The 21183-nt window shown below is 43.2% G+C and overlaps 1 protein-coding gene and 1 long non-coding RNA gene across 2 annotated transcripts; both read left to right on the top strand.

The window, feature by feature from the left end:
- The first annotated feature begins 10637 nt into the window (after window positions 1–10637).
- LOC123091557 (obtusifoliol 14-alpha demethylase-like) lies at window positions 10638–14523 on the top strand. The gene is made up of 3 exons (NM_001405970.1): window positions 10638–10782; window positions 10890–11369; window positions 13107–14523. Exons 2-3 carry the CDS (start codon window positions 10899–10901, stop codon window positions 14106–14108), a joined length of 1473 nt encoding a protein of 490 aa, NP_001392899.1. The 5' UTR covers window positions 10638–10782; window positions 10890–10898; the 3' UTR covers window positions 14109–14523.
- A 2938-nt stretch (window positions 14524–17461) lies between these two features.
- LOC123094657 (uncharacterized) lies at window positions 17462–20556 on the top strand. Its single transcript, XR_006445907.1, has 2 exons — window positions 17462–19338; window positions 20009–20556. It is a non-coding gene; the product is annotated as an uncharacterized lncRNA (long non-coding RNA).
- Window positions 20557–21183: the final 627 nt, after the last annotated feature.

Raw genomic sequence — 21183 nt, forward strand, 5'->3', positions numbered from 1 at the left:
GATCACCAAAGCTATGGAAATCAAGGAAAATGGAGACCAGAGCTCTGATACCACTTGTAGGATCGTAAGTATGACTTGAGGGGGTGATTGGACTACTTGACCAAATAAAATCCTAGCCTTTTCCCAATTTTAATTCTTGGCAGATTTTAGCAACTTAGCACTAGTCAAGCAATCAACCTACATATGCAATTCTAAGAGTATAGCAGCGGAATGTAAATCATTGTGTATGAAGGTAAAAGGGAGGAGTTTGGAGGGAGCAAACACAATGTTGACATGGAGATTTTTGGCGTGGTTCTGATAGGTGGTGCTATCATACATCCACGTTGATGGAGACTTCAACCCACAAAGGGTAACGGCTGCACGAGTCCACGGAGGGCTCCACGCACGAAGGGTCCACAAAGAAGCAACCTTGTCTATCCCACCATGACCATCGCCCACGAAGGACTTGCCTCACTTGGGTAGATCTTCACGAGATCTCCTTACCCTTACAAACTCCTTGGTTCAACTCCACAATCTTGACGGAGGCTCCCAAGTGACACCTAACCAATCTAGGAGACACCACTCTCCAAAAGGTAATAGATGGTGTGTTGATGATGAACTCCTTGCTCTTGTGCTTCAAATGATAGTCTCCCCAACACTCAACTCTCTCTCACAGATTTGGCTATGGTGGAAAGATGATTTGAGTGGAAAGCAACTTGGGGAAGGCTAGAGATCAAGATTCTTGTGGTTGGAATGGAATGTCTTGGTCTCAACACATGTGTAGGTGGTTCTCTCACGACAAATGAATACTGGAAGTGTAGCCACGTTCTGATGGCTCTCTCCACGAATGAAGAGTGGGTGGAGGGGTATATATAGCCTCCACACAAAATCTAACCGTTACACACAGATTCCCAAACTCGGTGAGACCGAATGGTGAAACTCGGTCAGACCAATTCAGTTCAAAATGTGAACGTTAGGCTTTTCGGTGGGACCGACATGATCAACTCGGTGAGACTGATGCGCTAGGGTTAGGGCATAACTTGATCTCGGTGAGACCGATCACATGAACTCGGTGGGACTGATTTCAGTAATAAGCAAACAGAGAGTTGTTCAGGCAAACTCGATGGGACCGATTTGCTCATTTCGGTGGGACCGAAATGTTACGAAAAGGAAACAGGGAGTTTGCATTGCAAACTCGGTGGGACCGATCGCTCATTTCAGTGAGACCGAAACATTACGAAGGGAAACAGAGAGTTTGCAATCCCATCTCGGTGAGACCGAGATCCCTATCGGTGAAACCGAAGTGATTAGGGTTTGTGGCAGTGGCTATGTCAAATGAACTCGGTGGTGCCGGATAGCTCAAATCGGTGGGGCTGAGTTTGACTTTTAGGTTTAGGACATATGTGGAAATGAGGAAGTGGTTGAGGCTTTTGGAGCATACCACTAAGCATTTTGAGCAAGTAAGCCATTAAGCAACACCTCATCCCCTTTTAATAGTATTGGCTTTCCTATGGACTCAATGTGATCTTGGATCACTAAAATGAAAATGTAGAGTCTTGAGCTTGTTGCCAATATATGTCCTTAGCATTTTAAGGGGTCCACATCTCTAGTCCATGCCATGCCAATCATTGAAATTTCTGAAATGATCATCTTGAAAGAGTATTAGTTCAATGAGCTATATGTTGTTAAGAATTACCAAAACCACCCAGGGATTAGTCGCACTTTCACATATGAAAGCCACTCGACATTTTCATCATGGTCTTCTCGACTCAATAAAAGGAAAATAATTTCAGATAAACACACTAAAATATTTTTGGATTTTTTAGTTTTTCTTGAGCAAAGCAAATTAAAGAGAAAAACAAAAACATGAAAAACTATTTACACGGGAAAGATCCCAACAAGCAAAAGAAGAACAAGGAAATCTTTTTGGGTTTTCTTTTAAACACTACAACTAGTTAAACTGGAAAGAAAAACCGAAAAGAAGTAGGCAACATTTTTTTGGATTTTCTCAAAGTTTTTCAAACACACAAGAAGAAAGCAAGAAAATAAATATAACATGGATGATACAATGAAAAAGTGTGAACACCGACAACTAGATTAAAATGTGTGAACATGAATATAATGTCGGTGGAAATACGTACTCCCCCTAGGCTTTTGGCCTAGCTTGGTAATCACCACTCGTAGTAGCCATCTATACCCATCTCGAAGTGTTGTGGAGCGGGCACCTGAGCATCCCACTCCTGAGGCTCCTCCTCAGCCGTTGCCTGGTTGTTCCGGTAGGCGACGATGTCCTCTGGCATGATCCTGTATCCTCTCCTGGCAATAGAATCAAACAAAGTAGGTGCAGGCAACAGAATAATATCACGGGTATCCACACTGAAAACCTGGTTGTAAGGGATTGAATAGTGGTGTTCTCGCCATCAATAAATTGATGAGCTACCATAGCCTAGCGATCTAAATAAACCTTGGTTAAATGGTAATCATGCTGGTGAATCTGAATGTTAAAATGACTCGCTAAACAAGTCGCATAAATACCACCATGAATTTTACCCTTGGTTCTGTTAAGGTGCAGGCAACGTGCAATGATAGCCCCAAGGCTATAGTTGTTATCGCCATAAAGTGCATGGCTTAAGATAGCAAAATCGAGGGCACTTAGTCACCAACCTTCTCTCTAGCAAGTAAACACTATGTAATGAATAAAGCAAAATAATGCACAAAAGGAAACTGCAAGTTAGTGGCGGTAACACTCGATACCCCTCTCTCATCTCCCACTGACAGAGTGCGATAAAAGTCCTCAAACTTTGTAGGCCTAGGCTCTCTTATTTCCCCGTCAGAAGGGATCAAGCAAATATCACAAAATTCAGTGAGTGGTATCTGACGAGTTTCAGCATATAAATTAAACTACACCTTTGGAGAGTTATTCCTACTCAGAAAATGAAAACTTTGCACAAAGGAATTTGTAAGGAGATAATATTGTTCACAGTCAGCTGCGACGAAGTCAGTAAGACCAGCATTAGCAGCAAATTGTGTGAACTCTTGACTGATCCCGGCACCATCCATGAAGGGGTTATGCACGGCCGCACCTCCGCCATTCTCCGAGTGTGGAGATCGTTGTCCGATGACTCCCCAATGACTCCCTTAGAGTTCTTCTTGGAAGCAAACTTCCTAAAGAAACTCATCTTATTCCTATAAATAAAATTCTGAAATTTTTATCCACAAACTTTTTGTCAATAAAACTTCACAAGATTGATATCAACTACTCATAGGGATGTATGGAGACCATATTAAGCATTCAAACTACTTAGAACTCTAAGAATTCAACATGCAAGCTCATCTACAGCAGCACCAAGAGTAGCTTATTATTCAATATAATCCACTAAAGCAAAAACTAATTGGACCTATGGAGGAGTTACATACCAAGTAGCAATCCCCCAAAACAGTTTCAAAAACGGAGCTTCGAGCAAAGAGATCGAAATCTGCGGGTTTGAGAGCAAGAGCATGAGAGAGAGAGAGAGAGAGCAATGGTGATTTTTTTTCTCGAGGTAGGTGATGACATGGGTTAAAGAGATAAGTGAGGGGGCCCACGTGGGGACAACAACCCACCAGGGCACACCTGGAGCTGCTGGCGCCCCTAGGTGGGTCGTGCACACCTGGTGCACCCCCCTCTGATGTTATTTGCATCAAAAATTCAGAAAATACCGTACTAAATTTTCAAGGCATTCTGAGAACTTTTATTTTTGGGTCATTTTTTGCTGCACGGGAAATTCAGAAAATAGATAAAACATGACATTTTATTTTATTTAACTAAAGAGAACGGGAAATAAAAATTAGGGATAGAAGGTGGTGCTTACTAAATTCATAAACTTCATACCTCTAAAAAATGATCCATTAATAAGGTTGATCAAGTCTTATTAACAATCACTTTCGATTAGCATGAAACTGAAGAACTTTCGTAAAACACTAAGTTACCTCAACAGGGATATGCATATCCCCCACAATAAGCATTTCATATTTCTATTTGGAAGTAGGTAGTGGTAGTCGAAAACTCCCAATAGTGAGTGTCGGAGTTTTTTCAATAACATTGATACTATTCACTTGGAATTGTTTCTTTGGAAAGTGCACTGTATGCTCATTGCCATTGATATGAAAAGTGACCTTGCTTTTATTGCAATCAATAACAGCCCCTGCAGTATTCAAGAAGGGTCTACCAAGGATAATTGACATGTTGTCATCATCGGGCATGTCAAGTATAACAAAGTCAGTTAAGATAGTAACATTTGCAACAACACTGGGCACATCCTCACAAATACTGATAGGTATGACAGTTGATTTGTCGGTCATTTGCAACGATATTTCAGTAGATGTGAGTTTATTCAAATCAAGTCTTTTATATATGGAGAAAGGCATAACACTAACACCGGCTCCTAAATCACACAAATGAGTTTTGACATAATTTATTTTGATGGAGCAAGGTATAGTTGGTATTCCCGGATCTCCAAGTTTTTTAGGTACTCCATCCTTAAGAATAATTAGCAAGTATGGTGGAGATTTCATCTTCTGGTATTTTTTGTTTTATTAGAGATGATGTCTTTCATGTATTTTGCATAAGGGGCCATCTCTAAAATATCAATCAAGCGAGTGCGCAAAAAGACTGGCCTAAGCATTTCAGCAAAGCCTTCAAGTTCTTCATCATCTTTTTTCTTAGTTGATTTATGTGGAAAGGGCATGGGTTTTTGAACCCATGGCTCTCTTTTTTTCCATGTTTTCTAGCAACAAAGTCTCTTTTATTGTATCTCTTATTTTTAGGTTGTGGGTTATCAAGATCAATAGTTGGTTCTATCTCAACATCATTATCTAGTTGTTTATCATTGTTTGGTTGAGTATCTCCATGACCATTATCATTATCTTTTTTGTTATCACTAGGTGAATGTTCATTACCGGATTGAGTTTCAGCATTAGAGATAGAAACATTATCATTATCAGGAGGTTTTTCTATTTCAGGTTCACTAGAGGCATGCAAAGTCCTATCATTTTTCTTTTTGATTTTCCTTTTAGAAGGACTAAGTGCATTAGTGTTAATTCTTTGAGAGTCTTGTTCAATTCTTTTAGGGTGGCCTTCAGGATAAAGTGGTTCCTGAGTCATTTTACCTCCTCTAGTTGCTACTCTAACAGCAAAGTCATGTATATTATTATTAATTTCATCAAGAAATTCTCTTTGAGTTTTAGCAACCTGTTCTAGTTGAGTTTGAACCATAGAGGCATGTTTTCCTACACCTCTAACATCATTGGAGATTCTAACTAACAAGTCACTCAAGCGAGCAATCATATCAAAACTATATTTCAATTGTTTCATAACATTGGCATTGAAGTGATCTTGTTTTCTAATGTAGTTGTAAAACTCATAAAGGCATTGGCTAGGATGTTTATTATAAGGGATATCACTTTCATCAAAATTCATTAAAGAATTTACCTCTACCACCTGGGTGGTGTGTCAAGTCCATGTATCTCTTCAATAGGAGGTAAAATTTTAACATCCTCTGCTTTTATACCTTTTTCTTTCATAGATTTCTTTGCCTCTTGCATATCTTCCGGACTAAGATATAAGATACCCCTCTTCTTTGGAGTGGGTTTATGCGGTGGTTCAAGAAGAGTCCAATCATCATTTTTTTTCAATATATTCAATAATTCCTCATTTTGTCCAGTTGTTTGTTTCCTGAAAACACAACCAACACAATTATCTAGGAAGTCCCTAGAAGTATCAGTTAGTCCATTATAGAAGATATCAAGTATTTCATTTTTCTTAAGAGGATGATCGGGCAAAGCATTAAGCAATTGGAGAATCCTCCCCCAAGCTTGTGGGAGACTCTCTTCTTCAATTTGCACAAAGTTAAATATTTCATGTAAGGCAGCTTGTTTCTTATGAGCAAAAAAATATTTTTCAGAGAAGTAATAAATCATATCCTGTGGACTATGCACACAACCATGAGCAAGAGTATTGTACCATATCTTAGCATCACCCTTTAATGACAAAGAGAATAATTTGAGAATACAATAGTAGCGAATCTTCTCACCATGAGCAAATAGGGTGGCTATATCATTCAACTTAGTAAGGTGTGCCGCTACAGTTTCAGTTTCATAACCATGGAAAGGATCAGATTCAACCAAAGTAATTAACGTTGAGTCGACAGAGAATTCATAATCCTTATCATCAATAAAGATAGGTGAAGTAGCAAACTTGGGATCACATTTCATTCTAGCATTCAAAGATTTTTCTTTCAGTTTGCATAATAATTTTTTAGATCATCTCTATCATTGCAAGCAAGAAAGTCTCTAGATGTCTCCTCATCCATAACACAACCTTCAGGTACCTTTGGAAATTCATATCTAGGAGAGCTAGGTCTAATAGGTGTTTCAAGATTTTCAGTTTCAGACACTTCATCAGTTTCAATAATTCTTTCTCTCTAACTCTAGCAATTTGTTCATCAAGAAAATCACCTAGTGGCACACCATCATCAAGCAAGGTACTAGCTTCATCATGAGTACATTCATAGCAGAAGTAGCATCATCAATAACTTGCGACATATCAGAATTAGTAGCATGTGGTGGTGTTGCAAGTTTACTCAAAATAGAAGGTGAATCAAGTGCAGAGCTAGATGCCAGTTCCTTACCTACCCTCATCTTAGAGGGAAAATCTTAGTCTTGGTATCCTTCAGATTCTTCATAATGATAGATTGATAATAATCCCAAGTGACTCAACAAATATAGCTATGCTCCCCGGCAACGACGCCAAAAAAAGGTCTTGATAGCCCACAAGTATAGGGGATCGCAACAGTTTTCGAGGGTAGAGTATTCAACCCAAATTTATAGATTTGACATAAGGGGAGCCAAAGAATATTTGCAAGTATTAGCAGCTGAGTTGTCAATTCAACCACACCTGGAGATTAATTATCTACAACAATATGATTAGTAGCATAGTAATATGATAGTTTTAATAGCAGTGGTAACAGTAACAGTAACGGTAACAATGATAGCAATGATTTTGTAGCAAGTGTAACGGCGGGAATAGCAATAGTAACTTAGCAAGAACAATATGTGAAAAATCGTAAGCATTGGATCGGTGAACTTGTTGGATGATATTTATCATATAACAATCATAACCTAGGGCGATACGGCACTGCTCCAGTTCATAAATATAATGTAAGCATGTATTCCGTAAATAGTCATACATGCTTATGGAAAGAACTTGCATGACATCTTTTGTCCTACCCTCCCGTGGCAGCGGGGTCCATAAGAAAACTAAGGGATATTAAAGCCTCCTTTTAATAGGGAACCGGAACAAAGCATTAGCACACAGTGAATACATGAACTCCTCAAATTATGGTCGTCGTCGGAAAGTATCCTGACTATTGTCACTCCGGGGTTTGCGGATCATAACACGTAATAGGTGACTATAACTTGCAAGATCAGATCTAGAACATAGATATAATGATGATAACATAAATGGTTCAGATCTGAAATCATGGCACCCGACCCCAAATTGACAAGCATTAAGCATGACAAAGTCATAGCAACATTAATCTCAGAACATAATGGATACTAGGGATCAGGCCCTAACAAAACTAACTCGATTACATGATGAATCTCATCCAACTCCCTCACCGACCACCGAGCCTACTAAGGAATTACTCACTCCCGGTGGGGAGCATCATGGAATTGGCGATGAAGAAGGGTTGATGATGACGAAGATCAAAGATTTCCCTCTCCGGAGCCCCAAACAGACTCCAGATCTGGCCTCCCGATGAAAAACAGGAGGCAGCGGCGGCTTCGTCTCGTGAAACGTGATAATTCTTCCTTCCTGATTTTTTTTTCTCCGAAAATATGATTTTATGGTGTCGGAGATAGGGTCAGAGGGGCCACCAGGTGGGCACAACCCACCTGGGCGTGCCAGGAGGGGGGCTGGTGGGTTGTGCTCGCCCAGCCCCCCCCCCCCTCCGGTAGTTCTTGGCCCCAGTATTTTTCTTTTATTCCATAAAAAAACTCCAAAAAGTTTCATTCCATTCTGAGAACTTTTATTTCTGCACAAAAACAACACCATGGTAGTTCTACTGAACACAGCGTCAGTCCGGGTTAGTTTCATTCAAATCATGCAAATTAGAGTCCAAAACAAGATAAAAGCGTTTGGAAAAGTAAATACGATGGAGGCGTATCAAGCTCGCAAGCGAGGAGGCCGTAGCCGTCATGGTCGTGGCGAACCAGAACTTCGTTGTCGAGCAGCGAGTGCTCTGTGAGACTGCGCGTGCTCAATATGACGCTTGCAACACAAAGGCAGCGCAGCCGGACGCGAACGCGACAGTACACGCGTTGACGGCGCAGACGGTCAAGGACGAGAACGCCAAAAGTTGCATGTCCTACGCGCCGCCATCCAACTTTCGGGGGCAATGGGACAGGTGGACAGTGACAGACCGTCCACGTCCATCATCGACCTCACATCCACCAGCACAGGTGACAGACAGGTCACAGACTCCTTTAAGGATGACTAGGGCATGGGAGGTGGCAGGGCCTTGTGTCCCAAGTGGGTTGGTTTGTCTCCTTTGTCCCACTCTTCCTCATTGGAGACTGCGCCTTCACTTCACGGGTCTTAAACCCCGCTTGCGCTCATGGAGACGACAGATGGAGGACGTGGTCGCATATGCAGAATACAAAGGAAGTGGACGACGCGCTGTAGGATAGGTTTAGTTCCGGCCACTCTCTTTTTAATGAAAAATGTCTGAATCGTAATGAATGTGCTCCGACTTATATGAAAATCCGTCGGGTTTGCATGAATTACATCCAGTTTGTTCAAACCTTGTTTGAAATGTATATGTGGATAGCGTTAGATGGTTGGCTCCTGCATCCGTGCTCGCGGACTGGTCCCTCCTGTCCGTGGACAGATGCAGAAGGAAATTTGAGGGTCAGCATTAGAGATGCCCTTAGTGGGTTGTGACTACTCCCTTCGTCTGAAGTTAGATGACGCTCAAATGGATGTATGTAGGTGCATTTTAGTGCTTGATACATCCATTTGTGCGTCAACTAATTCTGGACAGAAGAAGTATTTAAGAGGAAGTGTCCTAGGCGCCATCATCTCGTGGACCCTGTCTGAAAATCAAAACTAAGAGCATCTACAATCGGACTCCCCAAACTGACCGGGCGGACGTAGCACCACTGATCGGACATGAGAGAGAAGGAACAAGTTTACCCAACCGAACCCCTCAAAGCCTCCTTAAATGCCCAGGCTGTCCGTCACTCCTCATATTGGCCTCATATATGGGATGAGTATGAGGAGTGACCGGACGTGTCCGATCGATGATCCTACATCCGTTGCATAGGAAATTGGCCATCACGGAGCATCTTTTTTCCTTTCTTTATTATTTCTTCTCTCTCCTTCTCTATTAATCACATGCATGTGACCGGACGTATAGGAAAAAAATGAAGAACATGGCTGCACGGACGGACAAAAGAGTAAAAGGTGTGTTTCTAAGAGACTTTTTTGGGTGGGCTTTGGCGCCCTTTGCTGGGCTTTTTGGCTTACTAGGAACGAGTTCACCATTGTGGGTGTCTTTCCTAACAAACATGTTATTATTTTGTCTGGTGACTTTATTTATAAAATCGGCGTATGTATTTCCTCTAAAAAAAGACACATTCGAACACTGACCGGACGCGTCCGTGGGCGGGCAAAATTTAGCCAGTCCAGCTATAGATACCCAAAGGAGAAACAAGAACCTACTAGTAAAACTGAAAAATGAAAGGAGTGAGTCCACCCTTCTGGCTACCTATGAGGTCTCCACTCTCCACCCTTGTGGCTACCAGAAGATTATATCAAGATCAATATCGATGCCAGCTATGTGGAGACTATTAATGCGGCCAGTGCGGGGGTGGTTGTGAGGAACTCATCTGGCGAAGTTATTATATCTTCGTGGGACTTTTTGCGTCAGTGCTACAGCGTGAATGAAGCTGAGCTGCGTAATTGCCTGGCAGTTTTTTATATAGGTATTACTCTTCACCAGTCCATTATTTTAGAGACTGATTGTGCTTTTATCCGTTTTTTCCTTGCAAATAAGAATCTTGACAGGTTCTCGCTCGTTGATCTGAAGAAAGAAGCCTTGAGCATATCAAAGATGCTTAAGAATTTTAAAATTGCGAAAATTAATCGAAACGCCAATAAGGTGGCTCATGAAATTGCGAAGTTTAGCTTTATAAGCAAATCTAATGGGATTCTTCTTAATAGCGTCCCGCCTTGTGTGGCGAATTTTGTAATGAGCGATTGTAATAACATTATTAATTAATTAATGTATAGGGTTTTTTCAAAAAAAAAAGATAGAGGAGGGAAACCTTGGGTGACGGCTAGTGCTAGGAGGAAAAGGCGACCGTGGACACAAGTAGAAGCGTCCAGTCCCCACAACAGAGGATCCCGAGCACAACTGTCTTCTAGGTCCACCTGGGCGACTAGAAACAGCAGAGCATAGCAGACACGCAGAAGAGACAGCCATGTGGGGCCCGAGATACAGACTGGTGCGTGCATCCTTGATCCTTCATCCTCCTCCACCACCACTCCTCTCCTCCCCTGTTTCCGCTCCGCCCCCGGTAAACCCCATCCCGTCCCGATCCCACCACCACCCCTCCCCTCCCCTCCCCTCCCCGGAGGAATCTTTGCTCCCTCCCACTTATATAAACCCCTCTCCGCCACTCCACTCTCCCAGATCTACATCCTCCCTCCACCCCGTCTCGCCGGCCGCCCGGCCGCCCCCCAATCGTGCGTCGGACGAGGTGCGTACCCAGTGTGTCTTGTCTTCGATACAACCGAAGCTCCTCCCACCCTCTTCCATTTCTGTGATCTCTAACCCACGTGAACATCGCCGGCTGCTCCGGACCAGGCCACGGCGATGGATCTCCTAGCGGACGCCCAGCCCCAGTGGCTCCTCGCCGGCGCTGCGCTGCTGCTCGCCACCGTCGCCTTCCTCAGGATCCTCCTCGGCTCCGGCGGCGGCGGCAAGCGGCCGCCGCCGACGATCCCGGGGGCGCCCGTCGTGGGCGGGCTGCTGCGCTTCCTGCGGGGCCCCATCCCGCTCATCCGGGCCGAGTACGCCCGCCTCGGCCCCGTCTTCACCGTCCCCATCCTCACCCGCCGGATCACCTTCCTCATCGGCCCCGACGTCTCGGCGCACTTCTTCAAGAGCAACGAGTCCGACATGAGCCAGCAGGAGGTCTACCGCTTCAACGTCCCCACCTTCGGCCCCGGGGTCGTCTTCGACGTCGACTACCAGGTCAGGCAGGAGCAGTTCAGGTTCTTCACCGAGGCGCTCAGGGCCAACAAGCTCCGCAGCTACGTCGACCAGATGGTTGCCGAGGCCGAGGTGAGCTCTATTCTCTTCCTTCCTTCCCCTGTTCTGTACGTAATTCTCAAGTGAGATGCTTCTTCTTGGGTTTGAATGATTGTATCATAGTCAGAGGGGAGCACGACACTTCATATGTGACTTTGTATCCTTACTATGGAATGCACTAGCAAAGGAAGATGTAGAATATTTGGTGTGCCTAATTTGCCGATGCTTATGTTAATCAAAGATAAATATCAGTGGGGATTTTGATGATTCCAGTGGTCTGCTCGGTCACCAGTATTCGTTTGAATGCAAATATGCATTTCGCGTATGATCAGAGCTTAGAATAATGTGTTGCATGCACAGGTTTGATATATCTGGATTTCTGGATCAAAGGAAATATTTGGTAATACAATTGTAGCGAATCATGGCAAGAGAATTAATGTTTGCGGCAAGTTCTCTAATACAATAGTTGCACTGGAGTACCATAACTGAAGCTTGTTATTTCAGTACCTAGTTGCTTGTTTTGCAAGCATTTTTGTGTCCTGAAAGGTGATAATTTGATGCTATTTACTACTCCCTCCATTCCATATTAGTTGACGTTCAAATGGATGTATCTAGCACTGAAATGCGTCTATATACATCTGTTTGAGCGTCAACTAATATGGAATGGAGGGAGTATGATACTAGAATCATGTAGTGGCAACCATTTCTCTCTCTAGAAGTAGCATTTATCATAGTTTATCAATGTGGCGTGCTATGTTTGGTCCAATCTTGTCATCCTGCACAACCAACAATCGTTGTAACTTGTCCTGCAAAGTTGTATGTAAGTTTGCACTTTTGGTCAAAACCTTTTAAAAAGCTCCACTCAGACCTGCATTTATGGACTCCCTATGAACCTGTAGCTGAAACAGAACAAGGTTTATGTAGATGTAAGCATTAACATGAACAGCATGATTAATTATTATACTCCTGTACACATACTGCAGAATCTGACCTCCCTTGCAACTAGTTTCATAATACTGATTGTCACCCTTATTACATTGACAAGGTTTGCTATATAGCCTATGCTACTATATGACCAGTATGTTTTTTTTAGAAATCATTGTCATGCTAATAATAGAAAAATAGTTTGCACAAATAATGTGGATCATCTTTTCAATCAGTTGCTCCACATTTGATTTAACATTTGCAATTCTTCTGTCTAGTAGTAACACTATGCTACTCCCTCCGTTCACAAATATAAGATGTTCTAACTTTTTTGTGAATCGGATGTATATAGACACGTTTTAGTGTGTCTGTTCACTCATTTCAGTCTGTATGTAGTCCATATCGAAATATCCAAAACATCTTATATTTGTGAACGGAGGGATAGCATTTAATTAGTATGTCAAGATAAGTCATACTCCCTCCTTTCCTAAATATAAGTATTTTTAGAGCGGACTACATACGGAACAAAATGAGTGAGTCTACATTCTAAAATATGTCTATATACATCCGTATGTAGTCCTTGTTGAAATCTCTAAAAAGACATACTCCCTCCGTCCGAAAATACTTGTCATCAAAATGGATAAAAAGGGATGTATCTAGAACTAATATACATCTAGATAGATCCCCTTCTATTCATTTTGATGACAAGTATTTCCGGACGGAGGCAGTATTTAGGAACGGAGGGAGTATATGCTATTCAATTATTTTTGTTGTTGTATAGGTTTGTTTGTTCTGGTCATTTCTTTTGGGTGATTAATATCATTTGCAAACCCAACCCATCTGCAGGAGTACTTCTCGAAGTGGGGAGAAAGTGGCACTGTGGATCTGAAGTATGAATTGGAGCACCTCATCATACTGACTGCTAGCCGATGCTTGTTGGGAAGGGAGGTGCGAGAAAAGTTGTTTGATGATGTTTCTGCTCTCTTCCATGATCTTGACAATGGGATGCTGCCAATCAGTGTCATCTTTCCCTACCTCCCAATCCCTGCACACCGCCGCCGTGACCAGGCACGAACACGTTTGGCGGAGATCTTCGCCACTATCATCAAGTCCCGCAAGGCCTCTGGACAGTCTGAGGAAGACATGCTGCAATGCTTCATTGATTCCAAGTACAAGAATGGCCGCCAGACCACAGAAAGTGAGGTGACTGGGCTACTTATCGCAGCCCTGTTTGCTGGACAGCACACTAGCTCGATCACCTCAACCTGGACTGGGGCCTACCTGCTTAAGTTCCAGCAGTACTTTGCAGAGGCTGTTGAGGAGCAGAAGGAGGTCATGAAGAGGCATGGTGACAAGATCGATCATGACATCTTGGCAGAGATGGATGTCCTCTACCGGTGCATCAAGGAGGCGCTCCGGCTCCACCCGCCGCTGATCATGCTGCTTCGCCAATCACACTCTGACTTCAGCGTGACCACGAGGGAAGGCAAAGAGTTTGATATCCCCAAGGGCCACATTGTCGCAACATCTCCTGCCTTCGCTAACAGGCTCCCCCATATATTCAAGAACCCGGACTCGTATGACCCTGACCGGTTTGCAGCTGGGAGGGAGGAGGACAAGGTTGCGGGTGCCTTCTCGTACATCTCCTTTGGGGGTGGCAGGCACGGGTGCCTCGGTGAGCCCTTCGCGTACCTGCAGATCAAGGCAATATGGACACACCTGCTGAGGAACTTTGAGTTCGAGCTGGTCTCACCATTCCCGGAGAACGACTGGAATGCGATGGTCGTCGGCATCAAGGGTGAGGTGATGGTCAACTACAAGCGGCGGAAGCTCATCGTCGACAACTAGAGAGTGGGTGGTCCCATAGGGGGTGTTTGCTTCTGTATTTGTTCCATTTAAGTTTTGTTGTCCGCACGCCAACCTGTAGGGTATCTATCTTCACCATTGTTTAGGGTACTGTGATTTGCTTCCAGTGATTATTTAGACGTGTAGCATCTGAGTGTTGTTTCTCTCTCCTTTCATCTTTGCTGCTGTCCATTCTCTTAGACGGGTTCAGACATAAAATGTGAACAGACAACCCTATGTAAGGAACACAACAGCTGTGACTGAGTTCATTCAAAATGCAGTTCTTGCTTTTGCTCACTGGAATGGTTTCTTGTGAAGAGAATTATCTTCTGTGGGTTTAGTAATCCAGGGGGGAAATGCATGCCGACAATCATCAGAAAAACCTTGAACATCGCTACGAAGGGAAACTCATAAGATCGTATACCAAATAGAAGAAACGAACCTTTACTTTGCACCGTCTCAGCTTCTTATTCACCAGCACAAAAAAGTGAGAACATCTTCGCTGGATTTTTTTGCTGCTTTGTAAATGTGTGTACAGTATGGCCTGAAACCCTGCCTGTGAATATACTCCCACATAGACCTAACAGAAAACTTTCCAGATTTTCCAAAAGCCAAGACACTTGATCCGACTGATGGGTCAGCTGAATTCATCTCCATTCTCTCCAACTTTAAAGTTCTTCTCGAAATAGGCTTTCAACCAACATGTCAACGAGCAGCAAGTCACCAAGATAAAATTGTCGCACAAGCACACCCAACTTTAATGTTCTTCATAATAGAAGTCAAGAAACTTGAGAATGCTACTCCCTCCATTCACAAATATAAGATGTTCCAACTTTTTTCTAAATCGGATGTATATAAACACGTTTTACTGTATTTGTTCAATCATTTCAGTCCGTATGTAGCCCATATTGAAATCCAAAACATCTTATATTTGTGAATGAAGCACATTCTAAATTTTCGCTGAAAATTGCATCTACTCACTGAAAATGTTTTAAAGATGAAAGAAAGTAACTTCAGTGGTTCATTAAAATAACTTGCAATCATGGCAAAAACTAAGTGTGATACCATAACCAACATGTACTTTTCTACTGTTCTGTTCAGGTAGATGCTTGTTACTTTGAGATCTCCCCATCAAGATGAGTCAGCGAACCTGGCCTTAATCTGAGAGCAGATACTATTCCCCAAGAATAGGATGACATCCAAAAACTGAGGTGTTGATTTGATGGAGTCTTCCATTTCTTGTGAAATACTACATCCGTCCTGGTTTACTAGTCCCTCTCATATTTTAGGTCATATTTTAGGTCATATTTTGACCATGATTTTGACTAATAAAATATAAATTATACATAGCAAAAATAATAGCATTGAAAATTACATTCAAATACGAATATAACAATATAATTTTTGGTGACATGACTATTTTGGGGTCAAAATTTGACCCAAAATACAATGGGGCCTAGTAAACCTAGACGGAGGTAGTACCTGATTATTTCTGACCTAGTGGCGATCCCTGTGCCAAAAAGGCCAAAGCTGGGGTTGCGGTTGCTGAAGTGTGTTTGTTCTAAACTTATCTTACAAAATGCCCGTGGCAAAATGGCCACAAACACATGGAAAAGTTGATTAGTCAAAAGGTAAAATACGCAATAGTTAGACAAACGAGATTATCATAATATGTCAGGATAAGTGAGAAAACCTCTGGGTTTTTCGAGACAAAACCACCCATCCCAAGGCCCTGTGTCGTCTAGCCCTAGGTGACATTGGTGGGGACCCTAATTGCGCCACCACTGCCCCCTCACCTGCACCTTTTCCCTCGCCGCCGCCAGTAGCCACCATCGGGCAAAGCCCATGCGGTGATGGCGGTGGCAAGGCTTTCTCCTGAGGCGTGGCGCTCGGCCCTATGGAAATTTGGTGGAGCCTTCGTGGGTCTTCAATGGCACATTGGCGGCACGGGTAGTGCTTCGATGGTAGTGGGCACGGAGTCAGCTGGTTGTGGGGGTGCGCGCCGCGATCGCAACCTGGCTGGCTTGTAGGTCGGTGGAGGCGTGGTTGTGTTGTAGTGTGTGGATGTGGGGGCGGCCAGATCTGGCCTCCCCATGTTCGGCAGCTGTGGCGGCGGCAAGGCGGGCGGCATGGTTATGGTCCAGTGGTCTCCAACAAGGGCAGTGGATGGCTGAGTGCAACTCTCATTCGCTTGGGAGGCACGCCATTGTTGGTGGGTGTTTCGACGGTGACTCACAACGTGTCACGTTTGCGCGTTGACAAGGTGGATCTCGGCCAGCTTGATCATGTGATGTCTGGCTTCCCGCGTTGGTTCCCAGCCGGTGTGATGGGAGGAGTGCATGTTCTTTAGCTTGTTTGGCTCCGGACTCCTACTTGTCATCCATTGACATGGGTATAGGCGGTGGAGCGCTCAATTGAGCCGACAGTGGTGGTGCGTGCAACTTTGCCATCAGGTTTCACACGCCATGCTACCCATGCATCCCGCCCACACGACATATAGTCTCTAGTGGATATCCATTGTGTTTTGGTGATGGTCGGGGTGTGCCTCAAATAGGCGCAGGTGTTAGCATGTTCAATGTTGTCTGCGTTGGCAGATCTGGCGTCTCAGCAAATGCCCGATGTGTGGAGTTCACTCTGATCTGTGTTTCCATTGCTGATCAAGACATTACAGCATGACTTCTCTTGCAAGTTGGTGGCGGCAACCCAGGGCACTTCGTCTATGGTGGTGCTCTTCGAGTACCAGGTCTCAATTTTCGAGGTGAAAACCCTATGTCTCAGTTCTTCTAGTATTGTAGTTTCAGTTTACACTCTCTTGTTGAAGGCACGCCATGAAGCTTATTCGATCTTTCTCTTCTAGGTGAAAACCCACAATCTGGCCTATGTGATTGGTTCAGTCGACGGCGTTCATGCACCGTCTCCTTGCTGAAAGGCATTGTTGTTGGGGAACCTTGTCGTCGTCCAGGTATTGTCAATAGGGGCGGTAGCAGTTTGATGCTATGTTGCAGCCCGGAACCTTATCGGTCCTTTTTTCTTCCTTTTTCTTGTTTGCCATGTGCATCCTTTGTCGTGCAGAGGTCGAGTATGTACTCATTGTGTTTGTATCCACTTGATGCGACATCATGAGTCAATAAAGTACGGCCTTTGTCAAAAAAAACTATCATAATAAACCACAGTGCGAGATGGAGCCTAAGGCAGGCATGAAATGCTCCAGCCAGTAGTAATTACCTATATTAGACTTGGGAGCTGCCTGTCGGTGCCATATTAAACTGTATCGACCGTGCACTTAACTCATATACCATTGGTACATTATTTAGAGAGCACCCCACCACACAGGTAAACACCAGACACCACCTACTCCCACTGAGCATCTCTTCCTGCAGATGCCCTCCTGCAAGATGCAAAACAACTAACCAGACCATTCTTCTCCCAATATATACCTCCTTCTTCACCTCTATCTCATCACCCCTGGTCTCTTCCCTGGCTCCTATATCTACCGCATGTCGGTCTTGCTAGATCTAGCTTTTCTGAACACCACAACTCACTGCTAAATATGTCACATATTGATTGGTCATGTTCTTCATCGTGTCCTAGATCTCAAGTATGTGCTTTTAGACTTCTGCGGGGCTTACGAAAGCAAAAGAGTGGGATTAGCTTGGTGTTATTTTCTTGATTTACTGATGCAAGTGGTAGGCTCATTCCTGATCTGAAGCTTTGTTTTGCTCCCTTCTAGATAGGAGAGCATGGGTTAATTGCATGCGATATGGGCATGCGTGCATAGCCCACATGTGTTTGTCGATGTGTCTCCATCTACCTTTACTTTCCATAGTGATTTGATGATAGGTTCATGGGATGTGTTTGTATTGCTTGGATCGATCTTGCATCAATCTCAGTATATAAGCCTATTGTTGTTTCTTTCTCTCTTGGGCTTTTCGCCATGCGTTTGTGTCGATCTGAAGTTCTGAACATGAGATTAGGGTTTTCGACTTTAATTGGAGTTCTTCTGCAAGATTAAGAGCTGAGTACTGATTGACTTGCGGCGCGGTGTTTTCCCAGTGACCTCTCCTTTAGAATCTTTGATTGAAATGTTCAGATCATGATCAACATACCCTGGTACACTTTCTGCAAGACCTACATCTGTTTTGAATACCATCTCCTGTGGAAATTAGTAGTGCGCAATTTCTTTGAGCGGACGAATTAAGGTAGCTTCATGCTACAATCTATTATCTTTAGTGGATTTTATTATCTGGCAACTTAAGCCAACTGGTTCCTGCTGAGTAGAAATTAGGCTAGCTGATGTTTGTCAATTATATCTATTTATTCTAATTTTCATGTATTCATATATAGCTTATTCTAATTCATTCCTCCACAAACGGAATCTTAACTTGATTGTGCCCTTTGTTTGAAGTCATTTATTAGCCGGTTGTTCTGTTATTTCTTGGGGAAATCCATTTTCCTTCAAGATTTCCAATTCTGGTGCATGTTTATCAAGGACACCAAGTTAATTATTTGTAGCTAGCTTGTGTAGATAGATATCTTATTTCCTTAATTATTTTCTATTAAACAGTGGCCATCCAAGACTGTTAACCAGCTGATGTAAAAAAAGGCACCTGATTTCATCAGTACATGCATAACCATGTTGTTAACCTTCTAAGCCTATCTAATGGTATAATGCGATTTTTCCTGGGGAAAAATCTTCTGTCTACCCGTACGGATGGCTATATCTCTCTTTAGATGCAGTCTTTCCCTCTCGAACACTCTGTGTAGACGCAGTTATATATATAGCACCATCAATATTACTTGCAGTTCTCCATCTGATCTGAAAGGTCTTATATTAATTTACAGAGGGGGTACAAATTACTTACTGTTTGTTGTATTAGTTGTTGAGCCATTAGCTAGTTTTTTGTTGGAAAAATGCAGGAGTAGCAGCAGCAGGATGAGGATGATGATGATGATGATGATGAGGATGTATTAGTTTGAGGGAGCTCACTTCAGTCCACTCATGGGAGGTAGCGGGGATTGAACGAGCTGCCGACTCATTCACTCGAGCACACAGTAGATATGAGACTAGTCCAGGGCTTACCAGTATGTTACAATATTTACTGTGCGAATGAGCGAATGCAGCGGGAGATTGTTCTCTCTTTCCTCCTCCATGCTTGGACTGAAGGGAGCTCCCTCATCTCTCATCAGCTTCATCAGGAATATGAACAGACCGTCAACAATAATCCAGATTCTGGTACTACTTCCCCACGCGTGAATTTTATTTTCCAAACATTCAGCTAAGATCGCTGTTCTAATGGCCGAGCCTTTTTCTTGTGCTGGCTTTGATGATCAATTCAGAGGCTTTGCTAATCATGCATGCATGGGCTGTTAATTAAATCATAATTTCTCACCAGCATATTGCAAGGGTTGTCTTAGGGCTTAATTAGGTCATCATCGTGCGCCTTACCTAGCTCTTTAGAATACACAGGCTACGGTGTGTAGAAAATATGCATAGCTAGGGTCATAGGCTTTCCATTAAGGTCAACACAGAACCTTAAATTATCCTCCAACAAAGCAAGCACAAAGATACTTGGAACTTGTCATGCCTCCCGGCTTTGTGATCTCCACCATCATTTTATATTCTCCTACTTGCATATCTAGGTGTGTCCTGTTGGCAGAAAGTTACCTAAATAATCAATACTCACTAGTTATTACTAATGCCTAAGTTTTTGTTTGAAATTTATACAAGAGCAACAATGTGGTTATTATGTTTCTTCTAATCAACCGCAGCACATATCTTGTTCTAATTTTCTTAAGAAGAAAATGAGATCACTGCAAGCATGTTAGTGGCCACCAGAATATCGGACACACGGATGCACTTAGCATTACGACTAGCAACATCTTACACCATCAACATATTGCAGGTTTAACAGAGGGAGGGGGAGGAACTGACCTGACAATACATGTTTGGGTATCTGCAAATTCAGGGCAATAATAGCCTTTTCACATGCTGGTGTGGTGATGGTGGCCTGGAAGAAAGGAAGCCCTTAAAAGGAGAGATCAAGCTAGCTAGCACTGATGCTCCCCTCATGCCACGGCGTATTGTATATGCCCTCCAAGTACAGCAGCAAGTGCGTCTGCTGCTCTACTTTTGATATACTCCTCTATGCTGCCCTTCCCCAGGTGTTTCCTCTCCCATCTATGGTCTGATGTTAAAGTACAATATGTTCAGGCATCGCAGCGCGTGCCCCCGTAATTAACTAGTGCCATATGTTCTGATGTCGCAGTACAATTCAGCTCTTTCTTTATGCCTGCACATGAAATCTTAGACCTATCAATGGCCGACCTCCACTTTCTCCAAGAGCATATATAGTGCCATCGTCCTTCCTGCAGAGAAGATGAGCGTGATCAAGGCATCAAGCTTGTACCATCAAATGTTGCCTTGTTCTGGAAGAATTTACAGATCAATGTCTATCTGTCTAGATTTGGAACATGCTAGATATCTCAGAACTCCTGTTCATGCATAACAATATGGCGCATGAGTTTATCTATCTTCCGGTAACTTCCTCCATCAGGCAGCCAGAAACGCTTGCATACCCATGGACACTGGGACCGATTAGAGGGGTTCAAATCACTGCTGAATCGCACAAACCCCCTTTATTGGCAGTAGTATTCTCAAGTAGTGGCAGTTCATCAAGCACAGGAGCTATGATCTCATCATTCTGCGTATTGGCAATCATCTGCAATAATACTATGCCGAACCCACTGCACTGCCACCGGTCACATGCTTCAGAAAAGGGCCTGTAAACGGTACAACAAAATCAATAACCACTGGTCATCCTACACTGTAACGTTATCACCCCAAGCGTGTACACATCATTACTGGGACACTACGTCTAGTAGAGAAAGAAAAAATATAGCATGGAGAATTCATCTACTAACGAAAAGAAAGATCCTACAGTACTTCTTTATCACTTGGTTGTCAATTTGCAGATACACTGACCTGAAAATCACTGAAGATAGTCACATACTCATATGAACACATGTATCTGTACCCGGGTGGTCTTCTTTGTTTTGCTGTTAAGGGTTAGAAGTAGAC

This window comes from Triticum aestivum, chromosome 4B, assembly GCF_018294505.1.
Source record: "Triticum aestivum cultivar Chinese Spring chromosome 4B, IWGSC CS RefSeq v2.1, whole genome shotgun sequence".
Lineage (NCBI taxonomy): Eukaryota > Viridiplantae > Streptophyta > Magnoliopsida > Poales > Poaceae > Triticum > Triticum aestivum.

What these genes read in the sequence shown, in the direction of transcription:
- LOC123091557 (NM_001405970.1), top strand. Translation starts at nt 10,899, where the DNA reads ATGGATCTCCTAGCGGACGCCCAGCCCCAGTGGCTCCTCGCCGGCGCT. An exon ending in AGATGGTTGCCGAGGCCGAG is followed by an intron (nt 11,370 to 13,106) that starts GTGAGCTCTATT and finishes ACCCATCTGCAG; the next exon opens with GAGTACTTCTCGAAGTGGGG.